This window comes from Danio aesculapii, chromosome 16, assembly GCF_903798145.1.
Source record: "Danio aesculapii chromosome 16, fDanAes4.1, whole genome shotgun sequence".
Taxonomy (NCBI): Eukaryota; Metazoa; Chordata; class Actinopteri; order Cypriniformes; family Danionidae; genus Danio; species Danio aesculapii.
In genome coordinates this window covers 14,793,605-14,810,769 of record NC_079450.1, presented here as the reverse complement: position 1 = coordinate 14,810,769, position 17,165 = coordinate 14,793,605, and the positions used below count along the sequence as shown (strand labels likewise).

At 33.8% G+C, this 17,165-nt stretch overlaps 1 protein-coding gene across 3 annotated transcripts in view; it reads left to right on the top strand.

Moving 5' to 3' along the window:
* Positions 1 to 4,156: 4,156 nt before the first annotated feature.
* Positions 4,157 to 17,165, top strand: part of fli1rs (Fli-1 proto-oncogene, ETS transcription factor-related sequence) — a 32,497-nt gene continuing 19,488 nt past the window's right edge. For 2 of the 3 annotated variants that reach the window (XM_056475476.1, XM_056475475.1), the window contains exons 1-2: positions 4,157 to 4,318; positions 16,683 to 16,888. In XM_056475476.1, the coding sequence (XP_056331451.1) occupies positions 4,301 to 4,318; positions 16,683 to 16,888 (224 nt within the window). In that variant the 5' untranslated portion in view covers positions 4,157 to 4,300. Of the gene's footprint in view, positions 4,319 to 4,481; positions 4,568 to 16,682; positions 16,889 to 17,165 lie in introns of those variants that run through there. The other variant, XM_056475477.1, reaches the window with a different exon arrangement.

Below are 17,165 nucleotides of genomic sequence, written 5' to 3'. Positions count from 1 at the left end.
GGCGTGTCCGCGCGTCTTCTGAAGGAATGCGTCGTGACTGCGCTTCCCCTCCTTTTACTCCTCGTGACGTCAGACAGGAGTCACGACCACAGATTTGTTACCCTTTCATTCACAGAAAAGGTGAGGGGAGTAAAAAAAAAACTTCCCTGCACAGATTTGACAGCCACGTTCTCTATTTTCTTTTCTAAACACAAGACTATGTATATGTTTTAACCCTACAGAAACTCATTAATATTAATATTAACGCATTAATAATCATAGTCCTTTTAATTTTCACTGCAGAATAGGTAAATCAGGATGGTTCTCTCTTGTTGCTCGTTGGAAAATTCGTCATCGTGACAAGAAAGTCTGAAAACAACATTGGACAATATATTCATTTTTGTGACAAAAAACTGCTAATAATGTAATTAAAATGAACGTGGTCATAGGACAACTGTAAGGATGGATATTTTTGCCAAAAACCTGATTATCATTCTAGAAAAATACATAATCTAGTCCATGAAATTGCTAAAGTGTTTCAAATCCTTAGAACATAGGCTAGGTTATATCTAAACCCGTTTTTGTGATGAGAAATAATGAAAAGCCAGATCAAAATTGAAACTAAACTAGACTGGGCAAATGACAGACTATTTTGTAGCTGTGTTTTTTGACTCACAGACACGATTCAAAAATAAAAAATATAATTTAAATGACTGATGTGCATCAGACAGGACAAACTCTACACGTTTCGTTTCATTAGTGAAAAAACGATATATTTTTATTTATTGTTATTACTATTGGCCTAAGTGTTTCAAACTCAACGTTTCTTATAGATTTCTTATAGTTTCTAAACGTTAATTATATGTCTACTATGGCGTTTAATTAAGTTACTATAGTCATATAACAACGATATCAATAATAGGCCTACAGAAGTACTGTTGTTAAAATAATGATGATATGACATTCTCGATTTATTTTTTAGGATTTATTCGCATCGATGATTTTACACTGTAAAAAATCCTGGTTGCCTTAATTCAACTTGAATCAAACGAACCTTATGATTTTTTTCAAATATCTAATTTTGTCTATTACTACAAGTCTTTCAAACTTAAAGTTTCTTATAGACCATTTTGAGGGAAGTAAACAACAACAATGGTTCTAACCTATTTCCTGTTTTAATTTTTATAGCTTCAGATCATCCAAAAATGACCACACATTGATAAAGCTGTTTTAACAAAATCTACAATGTTAAATATGAATTGCCTCTTGTTACGAAATAGTTTGACAACAAGCAGGAAATGTTCATGGGCCAATGACATCGCCACATTGAAATGGTCTATAGTTTCTAAAGGTTAATTATGTCTACTGTGGCGGTTTATTAAGTTACAATAGTCTAATAACAAAATACGACTATTGTTAATATAATGATGATATGACAATCTCGATTTATGTTTATAGATACATTCGCATTGATGATTCTACACTGTAAAAAATACTGGTTGCCTTAAATTAAGCTAAATCAAATTAACCTTATGAGTCATTTCGACTTACATTATATTAAACTGACTTAAAACAACTTGCGTAACTTATAAAATTAAGTTAGAAGATGGTTAACTTTTACTTTAATAAGTTACAATTAGCTAAAAACAAAAAACCTGCATCCAAGAAAACTTTTAAATACAGAAATTTGGTTCTTTATATTGTCAAAAAACGTTATAAAGTCTAGAGATTATGAAAATGTTCTTCACATTCATCTTTACACACACACGCGCGCGCGCGCACACACACACGCACACACACACACACACGATTTTTGGGATTAAATGGGTTTATAATATGGCATCACTGAAATCACTGGTTCTTCCTGGCAGTTGTTTTTTTTTAACAATGCACTCCATTTTTAGTAATATTACATTAATAGCAACGTTTTCGTTTTATGCTTAATGACGTGCTTGTTGTCAGGCCTTAAAATTAAATGTGTGACATTATAAATAATAGGTTTGAACATGCCATATGTCCAAAGTAGCATTTTCCCTAATAGTTTGCGACAAAAAAAAAGAAAAGTGATCAGACATGGGCGAAACTAGATTAGCCGTATTAATGATCATTTGCTTGGGTCTGATATCGCTGACATATTTAAATACATTCTAATGAAGGTAAGAAATGAGAAAATGTAACTGGAAGTTAGAAACATGATCAATCAGAACAAGTAACTTTGGCTTTAATTAGGCGTTCGTATCTTTAAAAGCCATTCAAGAGAACAATGGCCTGTAAAATTCCGAGTCGAGGAGGCCTGAAATCACGGCGTGAGTGCTTTGGACAGATAAGACCAACCCAAGGGCCTTGTATAAACAAACACCTCAGGCCATTTTCCTCCGGCGCGCAGAAAAAATACATCTGGAAAAGTAAGTTGCCAAACTGTGAGAGGCTTGAGTCGTGATTGAAGGAGTCTGCTCACTGAAGAGGATACAATCAGTGTCAAATTCCCATGGCACCTCCACACGCGCACGCCCTTGTCTACAGACTTAACGCGTCTGAAAGATGTTTTAAACAGAAATAAAAATACGTTTATGCATTTTGGCATCCATTAGCGCTTTTAAAATAGGCCTAGTTTGTTTGATGTTTAAACTGATGTTTAAATTAAGGATCTCAATATTTCAGTGATCAGCTTTTCTTTCACAATTGCTTTCTTGAGATCTCCCAGCAAGCATTTTTGCTTTTTAAAAGAGGTCTAATCGACGACTACATAGTCGTCTTGGCTAAAACAAGGCTAAATTTGGGCTGTCAGTAAAAATCTAATAGACGTCTAAGAATAAGCCAAAAATAGACTAGTCGTCAAATACACAGAAATTAATGACACAATATAAAGTCTGTCTAATCTGTCTATTTGACGACTAGTCTAGTTTTGGGCTATTTTTAGACGTCTATTTTACTGACAGCTCAAGTTCAGCCTTGTTTTGGTCAAGCTGTCTACGCTTAGATGTCTATTAGACGTCTATTAAACACACAGTTGTTTGCTGGGCTATGTATATAAATGTATTTATATGTGTAACGCTGGTCACACCTTATATTTTCATTAGTTAATGTAACGTACCTAATAATCAATAGTTGCACAGCATTTATTAATAATCAACATTTACTAATGCATTATTAAAATCCAAATTCGTCTTGGTTAACATTAATTAACATGAACTATCAATGAACTTCAGTAACAAACAATGAATAAATACTGTAATAAATGTATTGATCATTGTTGGTTCAAATCAGTACATATATAAACTAACATGAACTAATACAACCATATTGTAAAGTGTTACCTACACCGTAAAAACATGGTTGCATTAATATGAGCTGAATCAAAATAACCTGAGTCCATTGAACTTACAGTTACACTGTAAAAAATCCTGGTTGACTTAAATTAAGCTAAATCAAATTAACTTTATGATTTATACCATGTAAACTTATACCATGTTAAACTGACTCAAAACAGCTTGCATAACTTATAAAAATTAAGCTAGAACATGATTAACTTAGTCTAATAAGTTACAATGAACTAAAACATATGCTGTCAGGACTAATTGCTCATATAGTTTTTGTACAGAGTAGATCCATTACAACAGTGAGAATTTTGGAGGTTTCATGCAGCTGTCGATTTATTATACTGATGTGGTGTTTCATATCATTGGTTTGCGGTTTAAGAATGTTAAGAGACCATTTCCTGTATCGTTTTTAAACATTGCACGTTATAACATTTATTCACAAACGAATAAATAACAAATATTTCACAGATTAGCTTGTTGAGGGTCTTGTTATGTGCTTACCTGGTCAGTAAACCTTGGAAAACACTATTATAAAAGAGCAATGGCATAAGCGGCATGTAAAACAATTATTCATAAACACAATAAGCTTTAAAACCGCATATCTAAGTTCGCAATATGTTCACTGGTAGGTGGTAAAATTATTCAATATTGTTCAGGTTGGACAAAAAGAAACGTTGCATCTGTAAAATCTAATTCCAGTCAGAGAGTATTAAACACATAGCCTAGTCTGAGGAGTTAGTGCAATAAGAGTTCACCAATAAGGAACAGAGCTAGATGCTTTTGTGTGACTTCACTTCCCAATTTTAGAAAGGAGAGCTCAGAAAGAAAAAAACTGTTGCCATCCGGTTATGGTCTAAGCGAAAATAGTATGGTTTGCGCTGATGACTAAATGCGCCTGTGCACACAAGTCGATGCGTTTCAGCCGGGTTATCAAAGTACCTGGGTTTACATAGCTCAAGTTTAACAAAGTACTTTCTTCATGAACTCCACAGAAATCTGCAATGGACTGTACTATTAAGGTAGGCGTTTGATCTGGTTTATTGTCTGTTCTGAAAATGAGTAGCGAGTGCGCAACCACCCACACGGTTAGCGACTACTGGTGAGAGAGGCAAGGCGGTGATGCAGGTCCCCACTCTTTCCTTCTTGTACAAAATTTCCTCTTCCTTCCCGTTCGTGGTTGAATGTCGGCTCTTTAATAACACAAGAAACCGCTACAACATTTAGAGTCAGATAAAAAACGAAATGGTGTCCAGAGCGCGCGCGAGAGGGTATGCACTAATTTGTTATTCAATTTTTTGTATTGTTTTGCAACAGTTACTAGTGTGCATATTTAGTGATCTTTTCGAGGCGTTTAGGTACACGTAGCTTACCTATTTTTTTAAAATTACAAATCACAAGAAAGACGAAAGCGCAAGCAAATGCAAGCTGGAAAACAAAATACCGAATTTCACATATGGCACAATTATGGCGGGGCGCTCTCGAGGCAGGTGGCTTTATGGCGCCAACAAGAAGGTATACTGAGGATACTTTAAAAATAATCACGGATATAATTGCGTGTGATTTTACTAAAGATGAGTCCTTTAGACTTGTTAAAATGGACACGTGGAACAGATATATTAGCTGTATTAAATGTGGTGAACTTGCAATGGCTGAATTTATTTAATTTCATCTGGATTGGAACAAAGCATGGAGGAAAATGGTGACAAGCAACAACTTATTTTTTTGGTTTACGCGTTTTATTCGTTAGTTACTTATTTGTTGTGAAGATTTACACACTTTATCCTGGTGAATGCTGCGTGTTATTGTTGATTCCTCGATAAACAAACAAATATTTAAAAGTCGCAAACTATGCTAACATTATAGTCTTTATTTGCTGCCATGTTGAAGTTGAAAATATGTCAGTGATTATGCGGTTTTATGTGCATACTATGTTGATTTCTGATTATTATTATTTTTAATTATTTATATCATTGTATTTTCTTAATTAAAAAAGCGGCTAAATTTCGTTGTAAATTGACAAAGGCCCATTTCTGAAACAACTGCTGAAAATATCTCTTTTTAATGTGTACGAAATAAATCTAAAATATTAAAAATTAACATCTCTGTTTGTTTATGCGAGAACTGTAAAACATCCTGGTTGCCTTAAATGTTTAAGCTAAATGAAATTAAGCTTATGAGTCCATTGAACTTATGTTATGTTAAACTGACTTAAAACAGCTTGCGTAACATAATAAAATAAGTTTATCCCGTTCTAACCTAATTTTATAAGTTACAATGACCTAAAAACATATGCTATCAGGACTAATTGATCATATAATTTTTTTTACAGTGTAATAAAATAAATCGCGTTCAAGTTATTAGTTTTGTTCGCCACAACTGTTTATTCAACATGTCTGCTTTGCGCAATCTCTTTACATCCTCTTTGCAAAGCAGAGCAAATGGCTATTGCAAGCATTCCTGTGTAGCGTGTTTGCAGCTCTTCCATGCCTGATTTAGTTCTTTAAGGAATAAATTATAGCAAAGTGCTGGGCGCTTGTCAGGTGTCGTTATCAGAGCTCAGCAGGCTTCCTGTCTCAAACCTCAGACTTTCCGCACACACTTCCGCACTCTGAGCTCGAAAGAAGGCAACAAAAGACTGACAAAACAAAATTGATTCGATAGATGTGCCATGCCAATGCATTGTTCAACATTTCAATTAAATTATCTGGAAAAACTCGAGCAGAAATCGAACGTGCTGCGCGTCCATGAGCGGTTAAAGCAGGTTGTCCTAAAAAAAAACTAATAATATGAAGCGCCCCCATCTCCACTTGCAAGATATGTTGCTGATTAAAACTTGTGAAACCGCAAAAGTGTTTTTGCAGCTCAGAGTGCAGCTGCGCATCTTTGCAAAATCAGCATGCCTTAACGTCAACTTCTGCTTTCTTTCGCTCTCGCAAACCCAACATGACTAACACAACTGTGAAAGTTTGGCGCTCGATTATTCAGAAACGTATTTTAATTATTGTGCATTCCTCATTCGTTAAACCTTATTTAAATTATACATATTAATCACATAAATAAAACTAATATACAGCTCATACATGTGTTTATATTAAAATATTTATTATTTTGTGTTATCACTGTTGTTGTTATAGATTTACAAACATATGTTTGGAAACGCTTTACAATAAGGTTGTTAGTTTATAATAAACAAAATGAACAATGCATTCATTGCGTTATTAATTAATCTTTGTCGATGTTAGTTAATGAAAAAAGGTTCATTAGTTAACTATAATTTTAGGTAGACTAGTGCATAATCTTAACAAGTGTGAATATGGATTTTAATAATGCATTAGTAAATGTTGAACTATGATTAATAAATGCTGTACAATTATTTCGTTCATTATTAGTTCATGTTAGTAAACACATTAACTATTAAATCGTCTTGTAAAGTGTGACCATAAATTTAATACACACAATGATGTGAGCCATTTTATTTTATTTTGCTAACACTTTAGGTCACATTTCACAGTATTAAACCATTAACTAACACTACTAGCTAATTAAACTACCAGTTAGCTGTTTATTAATGAAGTTGTGTTTAGGTTTAGGATTTGGGATGTAGACTAAGATCATCCTTTATAACTACTAAAGAACAGTTAATATCTTCATATTCTAATGAGATATAGCCTACGTGAGTAATTAAAACGACAAAAGCAAACAAATAAAACGAATTATGCCCGCAGTCGTGACAGTGCCTGTGGTCAAAAAGATCTCAGCTGCATTTGGTTTCGTAGAATGCAGTGACTGCAGAATATTCAGACACTGAAGTGCACAAAAATAAAATACAAATGAAAACTAAACAGATTTAAAAAGGTTGACCGGCGTCGATTTTTAAATCTTTTGAGCAGCGAAACAAGGTATAGGACCAGCAAAATAAATAAAACAAACCGAAAAACAACCCCAACATTTTCTATTTCGTTCACGACCGAAATTATGTCTTTGCTTGCACACTTAAAGAAAACAAAAGCAACAGACTGGGTTATTAAACAAAAGTATATTAAATAAAAAATGATTCTAAAAAGTTATATTTAAAAAGTCTTTAAAAATATATATTTTTTATAATAAACATGCTAGATTTTATAAAAAAAAAATAATATCAATAAATAAAAACTAACCCTACCCTATTTTTCATTAACTCATTTTACTGTATTTTTGTTAATTTACAATAAACCTTCATTTTCAAGACATTGAAAAACATCATTTATGCCTTACATATTCCTATTTAGCAACAACACTAAACTCCAAAAGGTGTGTTAGATGCAGTGAAAAGGTGAAATATATTTTAACACTAATCCAAAATCAAACAAAAAGTGCTCAGGAGTAGCTAAATTAATTTATGAGTGCTGTTTGGGTAAGGGGTTCATCAGAATAAACAGCAAAAGTAGGTCCAAGGCACTCGAAAAATGTGGAAAAAATATTAAAAAGTCTTTATTTACATGCCTTAAAACACCTCTGGTTTTTTAATCAATAAAGACTTTTTAACATTTTTTTGCACATTTCTTGAGTGCCCTGGATTTACTTTTGCTGTTAGAAGTTGGACAACTATAACACTTTATAATTTTACAAGTATTTCTGACATGTAATGACATAGTCCATACATATCTGAATCCAAAATAGATAACAAAATGTTTAAAACGAGGTGTAGATGTCTTAAAAAAAATGTGCATTTTAATAGATTTTCAATAGACATGGATATTTAATTAGCAACAACACTGAACCCCAAAATTGTGTTAAATGCTTTGAAAAGGCTAAATATATTTTAATACCAATCCAAAATCAAAACAAAAAGTGCTCAGGGGTGGCTTAATTAATGGTGCTCTTTGGGTAAGGGATTCATCAGAATAAACAGCAAAAGTAGGTCCAAGGCATTCGAAAAATGTGGACAAAACATTAAAAAGCCTTTATTGACATGACTATTCCTTAAAACACCTATGGTTTTATGTCAATAAAAGCTTTTTAACTATTTTATCCACATTTTTGAGTGCCCTGGACTTTTGCGGTTAGAAGTTAGACAACTATAACATTTTATAATTTTACAAGTATTTCTGGCATAGTCCATACATAGAGTCCAAAATAGATAACAAAATGTTTAAAATGAGGTGTATATTAATGTTTCGGAGGTCTTTGGGTAAGGGATTCATCAGAATAAACAGCAAAAGTCCAAGGTACTAAATTTGGACAAAATATTAAAAACCTTTATTAACATGGCTATTCCTTAAAACCAAAGGTCTTTTAAGAAAGAGCCATGCCAATAAAGGCTTTTTAATTTTTTTTCTACATTTTCCTTGGCCTTGCTTTTGCTGTATATTTTAATACAAGTTGGACAACTATAACACTTTATAAATAAGTATTTCTGACATCTAATGGTATAATCCATACATATCTGGATCCAAAATAGATAAAATATTTCAAACGAGGTATATATGTCTTATAAATATGTACGCCAATTGAAAATCTATTAAAATGCACATTGCTATTTTTATTTATAAGTAACAACACTGAACAACCCAAAAAGTGTGCTCAATATGCTGAAAAGGCTAAATATACTATTATTTTTTACAAGTAATTCTGGCATCTAATTGTAGTCCGTACACATCTGAATAAAAAAAGTGTGATAATTAGTGCTGCACCATATATTGTTTCCGCATCGATATCGCAATGTGTGCATTCGCAATAGTCACATCGCAGCATTCTGCAATGTGGAGTCGGGATTATGATTGCTGATCAGCAATGAAGAATGTACAGTGTTTACATTTTACATTGCATTTGATTATTCAATAATAGGGCAAGGACAAAACAGCAATATGCATAATGTGTCGCTTCTTATAATGGCGGATCAAACATGTCGCAATTCTATGAAATATATGTGCTGTTTATAAAAAAAATACATCTAACCTTTTAATGCATTTTTCCCTCTTCATTTACAAATATCGTGGTATATTGTGGATGGTTTTCTTGTGATACATCGCTGATATCGTGATCTTAAATTATCGGGGGCAAAATATCATGATAATATCGTATCGTATCGCCTGAATATCTGACTACTTATTTCACTTTTATCTTTGCGCCATCTTATTTATTCTTGCAATTTCCTTGATTCACTCCTCTACAAGATTATTCCAATGAAAGTTAATGATTTTACTCCAAATAAAGTTATTCAAGTCATCTGCCGAAGTAGTAGTCATATCGCAATATAAATCACAGCAAAATAAAATATCGTAATGTCAGATTTTTTTAATATCATGCAGCCCTAGTAATGTTTAAAATAGTCATACTGTACCTCCTTTTTAATAGATTAATAGATTTTCAATAGGCATACCTATTTATAATTACACAACACTGAACACCAAAAAGTGTGCTAAATGTGCTGAAAAGGCTAAATTTATGTGATAAAAAAACAAATAAAAATAAACAAATAAATAAATAGTTTTATTTTTTCCACATTTTAAGTATTTCTGCCATCTAATTATAGTCTGTACACATCGAGATCAAAAATTACTCATGCAAAACATGTAACAATGTTTAAAAATAGTTCAATCTTTTAAAAACAAAACAATAATGTGCATTTTAAGAGCCTTAAAGGTTTTTTCCTTGCTAAAAACTATAAAATTTGACATGCATTTCTTATAGATCAAAATGAACCTGAATGCATTAGATCAGAACAAATCATAATAATTTTAACAATAATAAAAAAAGACTACACTGTATAAAGTGCATATTTAAGAGTAAATGGGGTCAAACAGATAACCTCAGGCTTTTTTTTTTTTTTTGCATGTCTGACTTCCGCAATTCACTGTGATTTTCACCCTGATACGTAAGCCCAACAAATGAGACACACCATACACTAACCAACAAGAATAATGCTAAAGGTCTTGCATGTGATGGTTAAAAATATACATTCACATCAGTGAAGAATCTAATATCACAATACCCCATTATGATCATAAGCAAAGTGACATTTTCATAAGCCTTCATCACCAAAGGCTGAAGTGTGCATCAGCATCATCACATTCAAAATGACACTAAAAGCCATGTTTACAAGTAGCAATCTAGTAAATCTCTTAGCAGTGATCTCCACCCATTTGAGGGTGATTCTCTGTATGATTAATTTGTGCAAAACCTCCACAACCTAAAAGCGTGTTTTACAGCAAGTCTCAGTAGAAGTGTAGCTCCGCCACAAACTCTGTTGTGACGAAACGAGAATTTCTTTCACAAGACCAAATCGAGGTCTGTTGCAAGTGGCTTGAAAACACTGCATGCATCACAGGCAATAGCCTGACCGTGTTCATGTGCATCTCTCTCTGTTGGTTTTTGATGTGTGTTGCACTTGATCTTACCGAGCTCGACTGTTTGCACGTTGCATGCAGTTGAAGTTTGTTAATATATTGTTTCTAAGTGACTGGGAGATTCGAAACTCATCGAACAGGAAGTCAGTTGTGGCATTAGTGGTCAGGGTATTGAGTGTGTTTATGTTTATCAGTTTGAGAGAGAAAGAGAGAGGGAGAGCAGTACTATGTTGTGCATGCGGTTTAAAAGGGTGCAGGATAGGTGCAAAATGATTTTAGTTACAGAATCAAATACTAACTACAGTTTAGCTGGCTGTTGAAGTGAGCTGGTGTTGTTTTAATGTTGCAAAATGAACTGAATACATCAATTATCCAACAACATTTGCAGTAGTGTGAAGTAACAATTTACAAATACTCAAATTACTGTGATTGAGGAGTTTTTCTCAGGAATTTACTCAACTAATATACTAAGTAGTGCACTGTTAGTTTCCCTTGAGTACATTTTTAGTGCAGTGTCAGTACTTTGACTCTTCAACCTGCAGTCACAACTTTATTTTTCCTGTCTATGGGGTATAGAAAAATCAGTCCTGTAATAGTTGTCCAAACAAAGTGAATAGAAATAGAATAGAATAGAAAGTAAATCGAATCATACTGAACTACCTTTAGACATGCAGCAAACCGTTTGGAAGCATTAAAAGTGTCCATGAAGAAATCTTTACACGCAATGGCCGAGCCACTGTTTAGACTGAATGTTTTCTGTAAAGATGCACTGCAGAATGTTACGTTTACACACATGCTTAGCCGTTCACAGCGTAATACTCACTACTCAAGTACTTTTAAAAGGGCTACTTTTTACTCACACTTTGAGTAACATTTACAACAGATACTTTTACTCTACTTGCACATTTTTTGGCAAGTAATGGTACTTTTACTTGACTGTGATTTTTCAGTACTCTTTACATTTGTCTACTGCTGTTTGTTTACACTCAAAGAATTATTTTTGCTGCTTGTTCAAACTGCTTATTCAGTTAAATAAGATAAAACAACACAGTTCTTGAAGTTTTTTTGGATAACTTAATAGTTTTATGTTCAATCCACTTATATTTGTAAAAGCTATTAAGTTAACTTAGTCAATTTGTGTTGGGACAACATGAAGGAATTGCGTTGAAGCCTGCATTTTTTACAGTGTATTTATCAGAATACATTTTTAAAAGTCAGCCCATTCAGGATTTAGCAGGGTAATTTTTGACAAATATTTTGTGTCCTAATATGACTGATTTTTGTGGCAGCTTTCCTCAAAATGACTGACATTCGTTGCTTCTGTGTTTTGCTATGAAACACATACAAATCTTGTAAAACTTTTCCTTTTTTGATCTCAAGAGCCATCGAAATCCTAAAGGGACAGAAAACATTTCAAATAGTGTCTTACTGTTTACAAGTGCAGCATTTTCCTTTCTTTTAAAGGAAACTTTGGGTATCACTTTATTTTAATGGTCCCTTTAATGCAGTTTGTTGAACTTAAGTTACATTGCATCTACATGTCAGCTGATTCTCAATAGATTATAGACAGTCTACTAATAAACAAATGAGAAGTATTTGGCATGTAGTTGAAATGCATCTTTTAGTCAACAAAATGTGCAATAGGGGCCATCAAAATAAAGTATTACCAAACTTTCTATTCCTCTAGAACTTTTTCCCCGCATACAGATAAACCTTGAATGGATAATTAACCCAATTTAATTTACTCACTCTTCACTTGTTCCAAACCTATTTGTATTTCTCCTGTTTACAATCTAATGTGCTTTTAGATGAGGCTTTGGATTGCAGTTTCTTGTACATGTGTACATAAGACTGACTGACGCTTGACTAGGCAGTTAAAATGGTTTGAGTTCTCAGCTTGGCCTTGTTTTGAGCTTGCTTTCACTTCTCTTCTCATTATATAAATGTACCTGATAGCGTGTGTTACTCACAGCTAGTTCAATAAAGATATTTACACAGCCTGCTCAAAAATCTGTGCAAAGATGCAATAGTGTAAGCCAGACTAATAACTGTTTAGTCTCACATATTCAGATTTGCTTCAGTGCCATCTTTGCATCATTTAGCATGACTTTATTTGAATTAATTCAAATCAACACTTGTGATATTATTTGTAGAGGGCCTAATAGGCAAAAAAGGAAGACTTATATTGCAAATGTAGCACAGAAGCGCTCCTGAAGTGGCTATTAGGTGTCTTTACGCACACTGTTTAATGCAGCTCGTAGGTGGCATAAATGCATTTGCACATCAGTGTTAACTGCCTGCTGTTAAGCGGTGAGAGCAGGAATAAATCAGTCTGGCTTTTTATGACTTTACAAACAATTCTGAAACTTTAAGGCTTTTTAATCTTTTTTTGTAAAATTTCAAAAATGCCATTTTAGTAGTTAAAAACAAACGTCTTGCAATTTCTTTCAACTCCATTTCATTCAAATACGAATCACAATAGTGAATACTGATTGATTAAACTCAAAATCAGCCTCCAAACTTACGTTGGAAGATGCTGGTGTTGGTTGAAGCAGTAAAAGAGCTTTCTTTTCTGGTAAACTTCCCCTAAAATGTACATATTAATATTATTTTGTACATTGCGTATATTATATTACACATAAACATTCCAAAAGGTTTTGCAGAAATCCCACAAAAAACACTTTTTACTATGAATTCAAGTTTAAAGGCATTCATGGTTCTGTAAATGGCCTTTTACATCTCTTTTAGGGCTGGGCGATTTGGGCTAAAATCTAAATCTCAATTAATTAAACATTGTAATTTGATTACAATTAATGAATGCTTATTTCATTTATTTAATTATTTGTTTTTGCCCTCATAGTTCACTGACAAGTTTTACTACAAGGTAGTGCAAAGTAAGGCTCAAGATTGAGTCCGTCTTCCTACTTGACCAGAGATCAGATGTGGCTGCAGAAGTAGAAATCAGCCACAGCCTTTAACAGAGCAGGATCACGTCACACGTAGAAAGTAATTAAAAAGGTGTCCTGGAAAAATCAGATCAATTATAGCAGGGGTGCCCAAACTTTTTCTTATGAAGGGCCAAAAGCCAAACTTTATTGAGGCTCGTGGGCCAAAGATAAATAAAGTAGTATTGGGTTATTTACTCATTTATTAAATAATGTTTAAAAATAACTAGAAAACATTGCTTTTTACTAACTAATACAGTGTAATATTTTTTACATTAACGTATTACAGTCAGAACAAAAACACTCATTTATAACATTATGGAGTTACATTAGTTTTTGCCTTGATTTGCTCGCCGATGTCTTCTGCATAGTCCTCTATTTGTCGAGTGACAGTTTTTATGTTTTACAAACTCAAATTCATCATCAATTTCTTTTCGGCTTAGTCCCTTTATTAATCAGGGGTTGCCACAGCGGAATGAACTGCCAACTTATCCAGCATATGTTTTACACAGCGGATGCCCTTCCAACTGCAACCCATCACTGGGAAACACCCATACACACTCACACACATACACTACGGACAATTTAGCTTACCCAATTCACCTATACCACATATCTTTGGACTTGTGGGGGAAACCGGAGCACCCGAAGGAAACCCACATAAACACGGGGAGAACATGCAAATTCCACAGAGAAATGCCAACTGACCCAGCCGAGGCTCATATTCATTTACATTTAACTAAAACATTTAATTTCAGCTTGTTTTTTTTTTGTAGCTTTAAAATAAAACAAACAAAAAAGGTTACTTCATCATTCTCAGATGGGATGGTGGGCAAAATCAAAGGTTACAATGGGCCAACTTTGGATTATAGGTTCTGAACTGGATTATAGGTTTTGAACTGGATTATAGGTTCTGAATGTCAATTTTGATAACTTTTCATTTAATCGCCCAGCCCTGATCTCTTTCTATTCTATTAACTCTGAATTGTGGAAAAATGATTATCAAAATTTTTGTTTATCACACTACTTTCTTACAAACAAATGTTCCAAAGGATTTTGCTGTGATGCAGTAGAACTAACTATCACAGCTCACGAAAGGATGAGATCCTTTAATGAGATCAATGTAAAAAATATAATATAACTCATATTTTTGAAGTAAAGTTTATATAAAAACATCTATGGTTCCATCCTTGAACCATTTCCATTGACAAAAGGTTCTTTATGATAGAAAAGATTTTTTCAAACATTAATAGTTCTTTAAACAAAGAAAACAATTTTGTTTTCAATAACTGAGGGCAGAAAGTTGTTTTGGAGAACCAAAATGTGGCGCACCATCCCGTCTGAGAATGATAAAGAGGGTTGGGGCGAATCCATTCAACAGAAATTAAATTTCTAATTTGAAGTAACCTTTTTTGTTGGTTTGTTTTATTGCATTTATTTATTTATTTAATTACATGTAAATGAATCTGAGTTTGTAAAATGTAAATACTGTCACTCAACAAATAGAGGACTATGCAGAAGACATCTGCGAGCAAATCAGGGCAAAAACTAATGTAACTCCATAACGTTATAAATGAGATTGTTTTTTGTTCTTTTTTGACTGTATTAAGTTCCTTATAAAATGTAAACAAACAATTACACTGTATTAGTTAATATAAAGCAATGTTTTCTCATTATTTTTAAACTGTATTAAATAAATTAGGAAATTACCCATGGCAACTATATTTACCTTTGGCCCACTAGCCTCAAAGTTTGGTTTTTGGCTCTTCATAAGAAAAAGTTTGGGCACCCCTGACTAAAGCCATCACTGCATAAATAAAATATTGTGGAAGCAGATCCTTTAAAGCAATGGAAAGGTTCTAGAGACATTAAGGGTTCTTTATGAATCTACAAATATATCTGTAAATATAGTGCATGTATGAAATATTTTTAAACATGCAAAATTCAAGCCAGTGCATTCAAGCATGTTTATAGGTAAACAATGGCAGCACAACTAGTTCAATCAATCTGAACACTGAAGCAGATTCTTGCAGAGCTGCAGGTCAGGTGAAGCAAAAGCTCCAAAAATGCTGCCTCCTCCCTGCTCGGTGACCCTCAACCTCAAAGCACTCAGAACAAATTTGTTTTTCAGCTTTAAATGACCCACATTTCTACCACTCCTCTGTTTCCTATCTCATGCCCCATGCCAAAAGGTTTCTCTGCACATGGGGGCCAGATTTCCTGTGAGCCACCGAAAAAGCTCAGCGCTGACGTATTTCAGCTCTAAAGACAATACAAAAGCCCTCTAAACAAGCTCCCTCAATTCAACTATAACACAAACATTTATTCACACACAAACACTTACATACATTTGAATGTTTAAAACCTCTTTTTGAAGTTTCGAAGGGACACACCTATACGAGAGAGCAGACTACTAACTTTAAACACAGGAAGAAAAAATGTCATGTCGCAATTTCTAACTTGACTCATAAGTAATTTGACTCGTGCCCAGTCATATCTACCTGGAAGTCAAAATAATAAAAAAACGCCCTGAACTTTTCCGATAAACAGTTATTTTTACGTTTCATGGTTGTTCTGTACCTGAACAAAGTAATTTTAGTGTACTATATTTCTTGTATAGGGGAATTTTTATTACTCCAGAACTTTTTCTCATACAGATAAACTTTAAAGGGATAGTTAACACACACAAAAAATGTACTCATCATTCATGGATTTCTTTCTCCTGTTGAACACAAAAGAAGATATTTTGAAGAATGTTGTGAATCTGACTTCTATAGTATTTGTTTTTCCTACTATGGAAGTCAATGGTTACAGGTTTTCAGCTTTCTTTAATATACTGTACCTTCTTTTGTGTTCAATAAAGAAAGATGTAAAGGGTGAGCAAATGACAGGATGTTCATATTCGAGTGAACTATCCCTTTAAATTTGTTCCCAAATTCAATTAATCAGTCACTGATTAGAAGGTCAGCACAGCGATAGCAGCGGAACCCAGTCACATCCGTGTTCTTGAATCACTGACCAAATGATTGACTATTATTTATGATTTGTTAGTTGCCTAGATCAAGTGTTTTTCATTTCCATGAGCAGTATGTGTGTTGCCTACGTCACAGGAAGCTCTATCGGTGGTGAGTGAAGACCAGTCCATATTCGAGGCGCCCTTCAGTGGTCCCCAGGCCATGCACATGAAGGCGGAGATCGGCTCGCCTGTGGTTTACAGACAGGCTTCAGAAGAGAGCGTTGAACCCACTGAGCCGGACTGGAGCGGATCGGCAGCACAAAACTCTGCCAAAAGAGCAGAACACATCAATGGGACCAGGTGGGGGCAACAAACACTGATGCATTGATCTGAATCTACCTTTATATTTTAATATGTTGGCATCATTTACTAACCTTCATCACTCCAAATCCACATGCCACTATTGTTTCTGTGTAACAAAAAAGTAGCTGTTTAGCAGAATGTCCAAGCTGCTTTTTTCCACACAATAGACCTGATACGAAGTGGTGAAACTTATGCACAAAAATAACATTTCAAGAATTAAAAAAGCAGTTCAAGTAAAAATTTTGTACTCCATAAGAATAAAATTTGAGCTGCA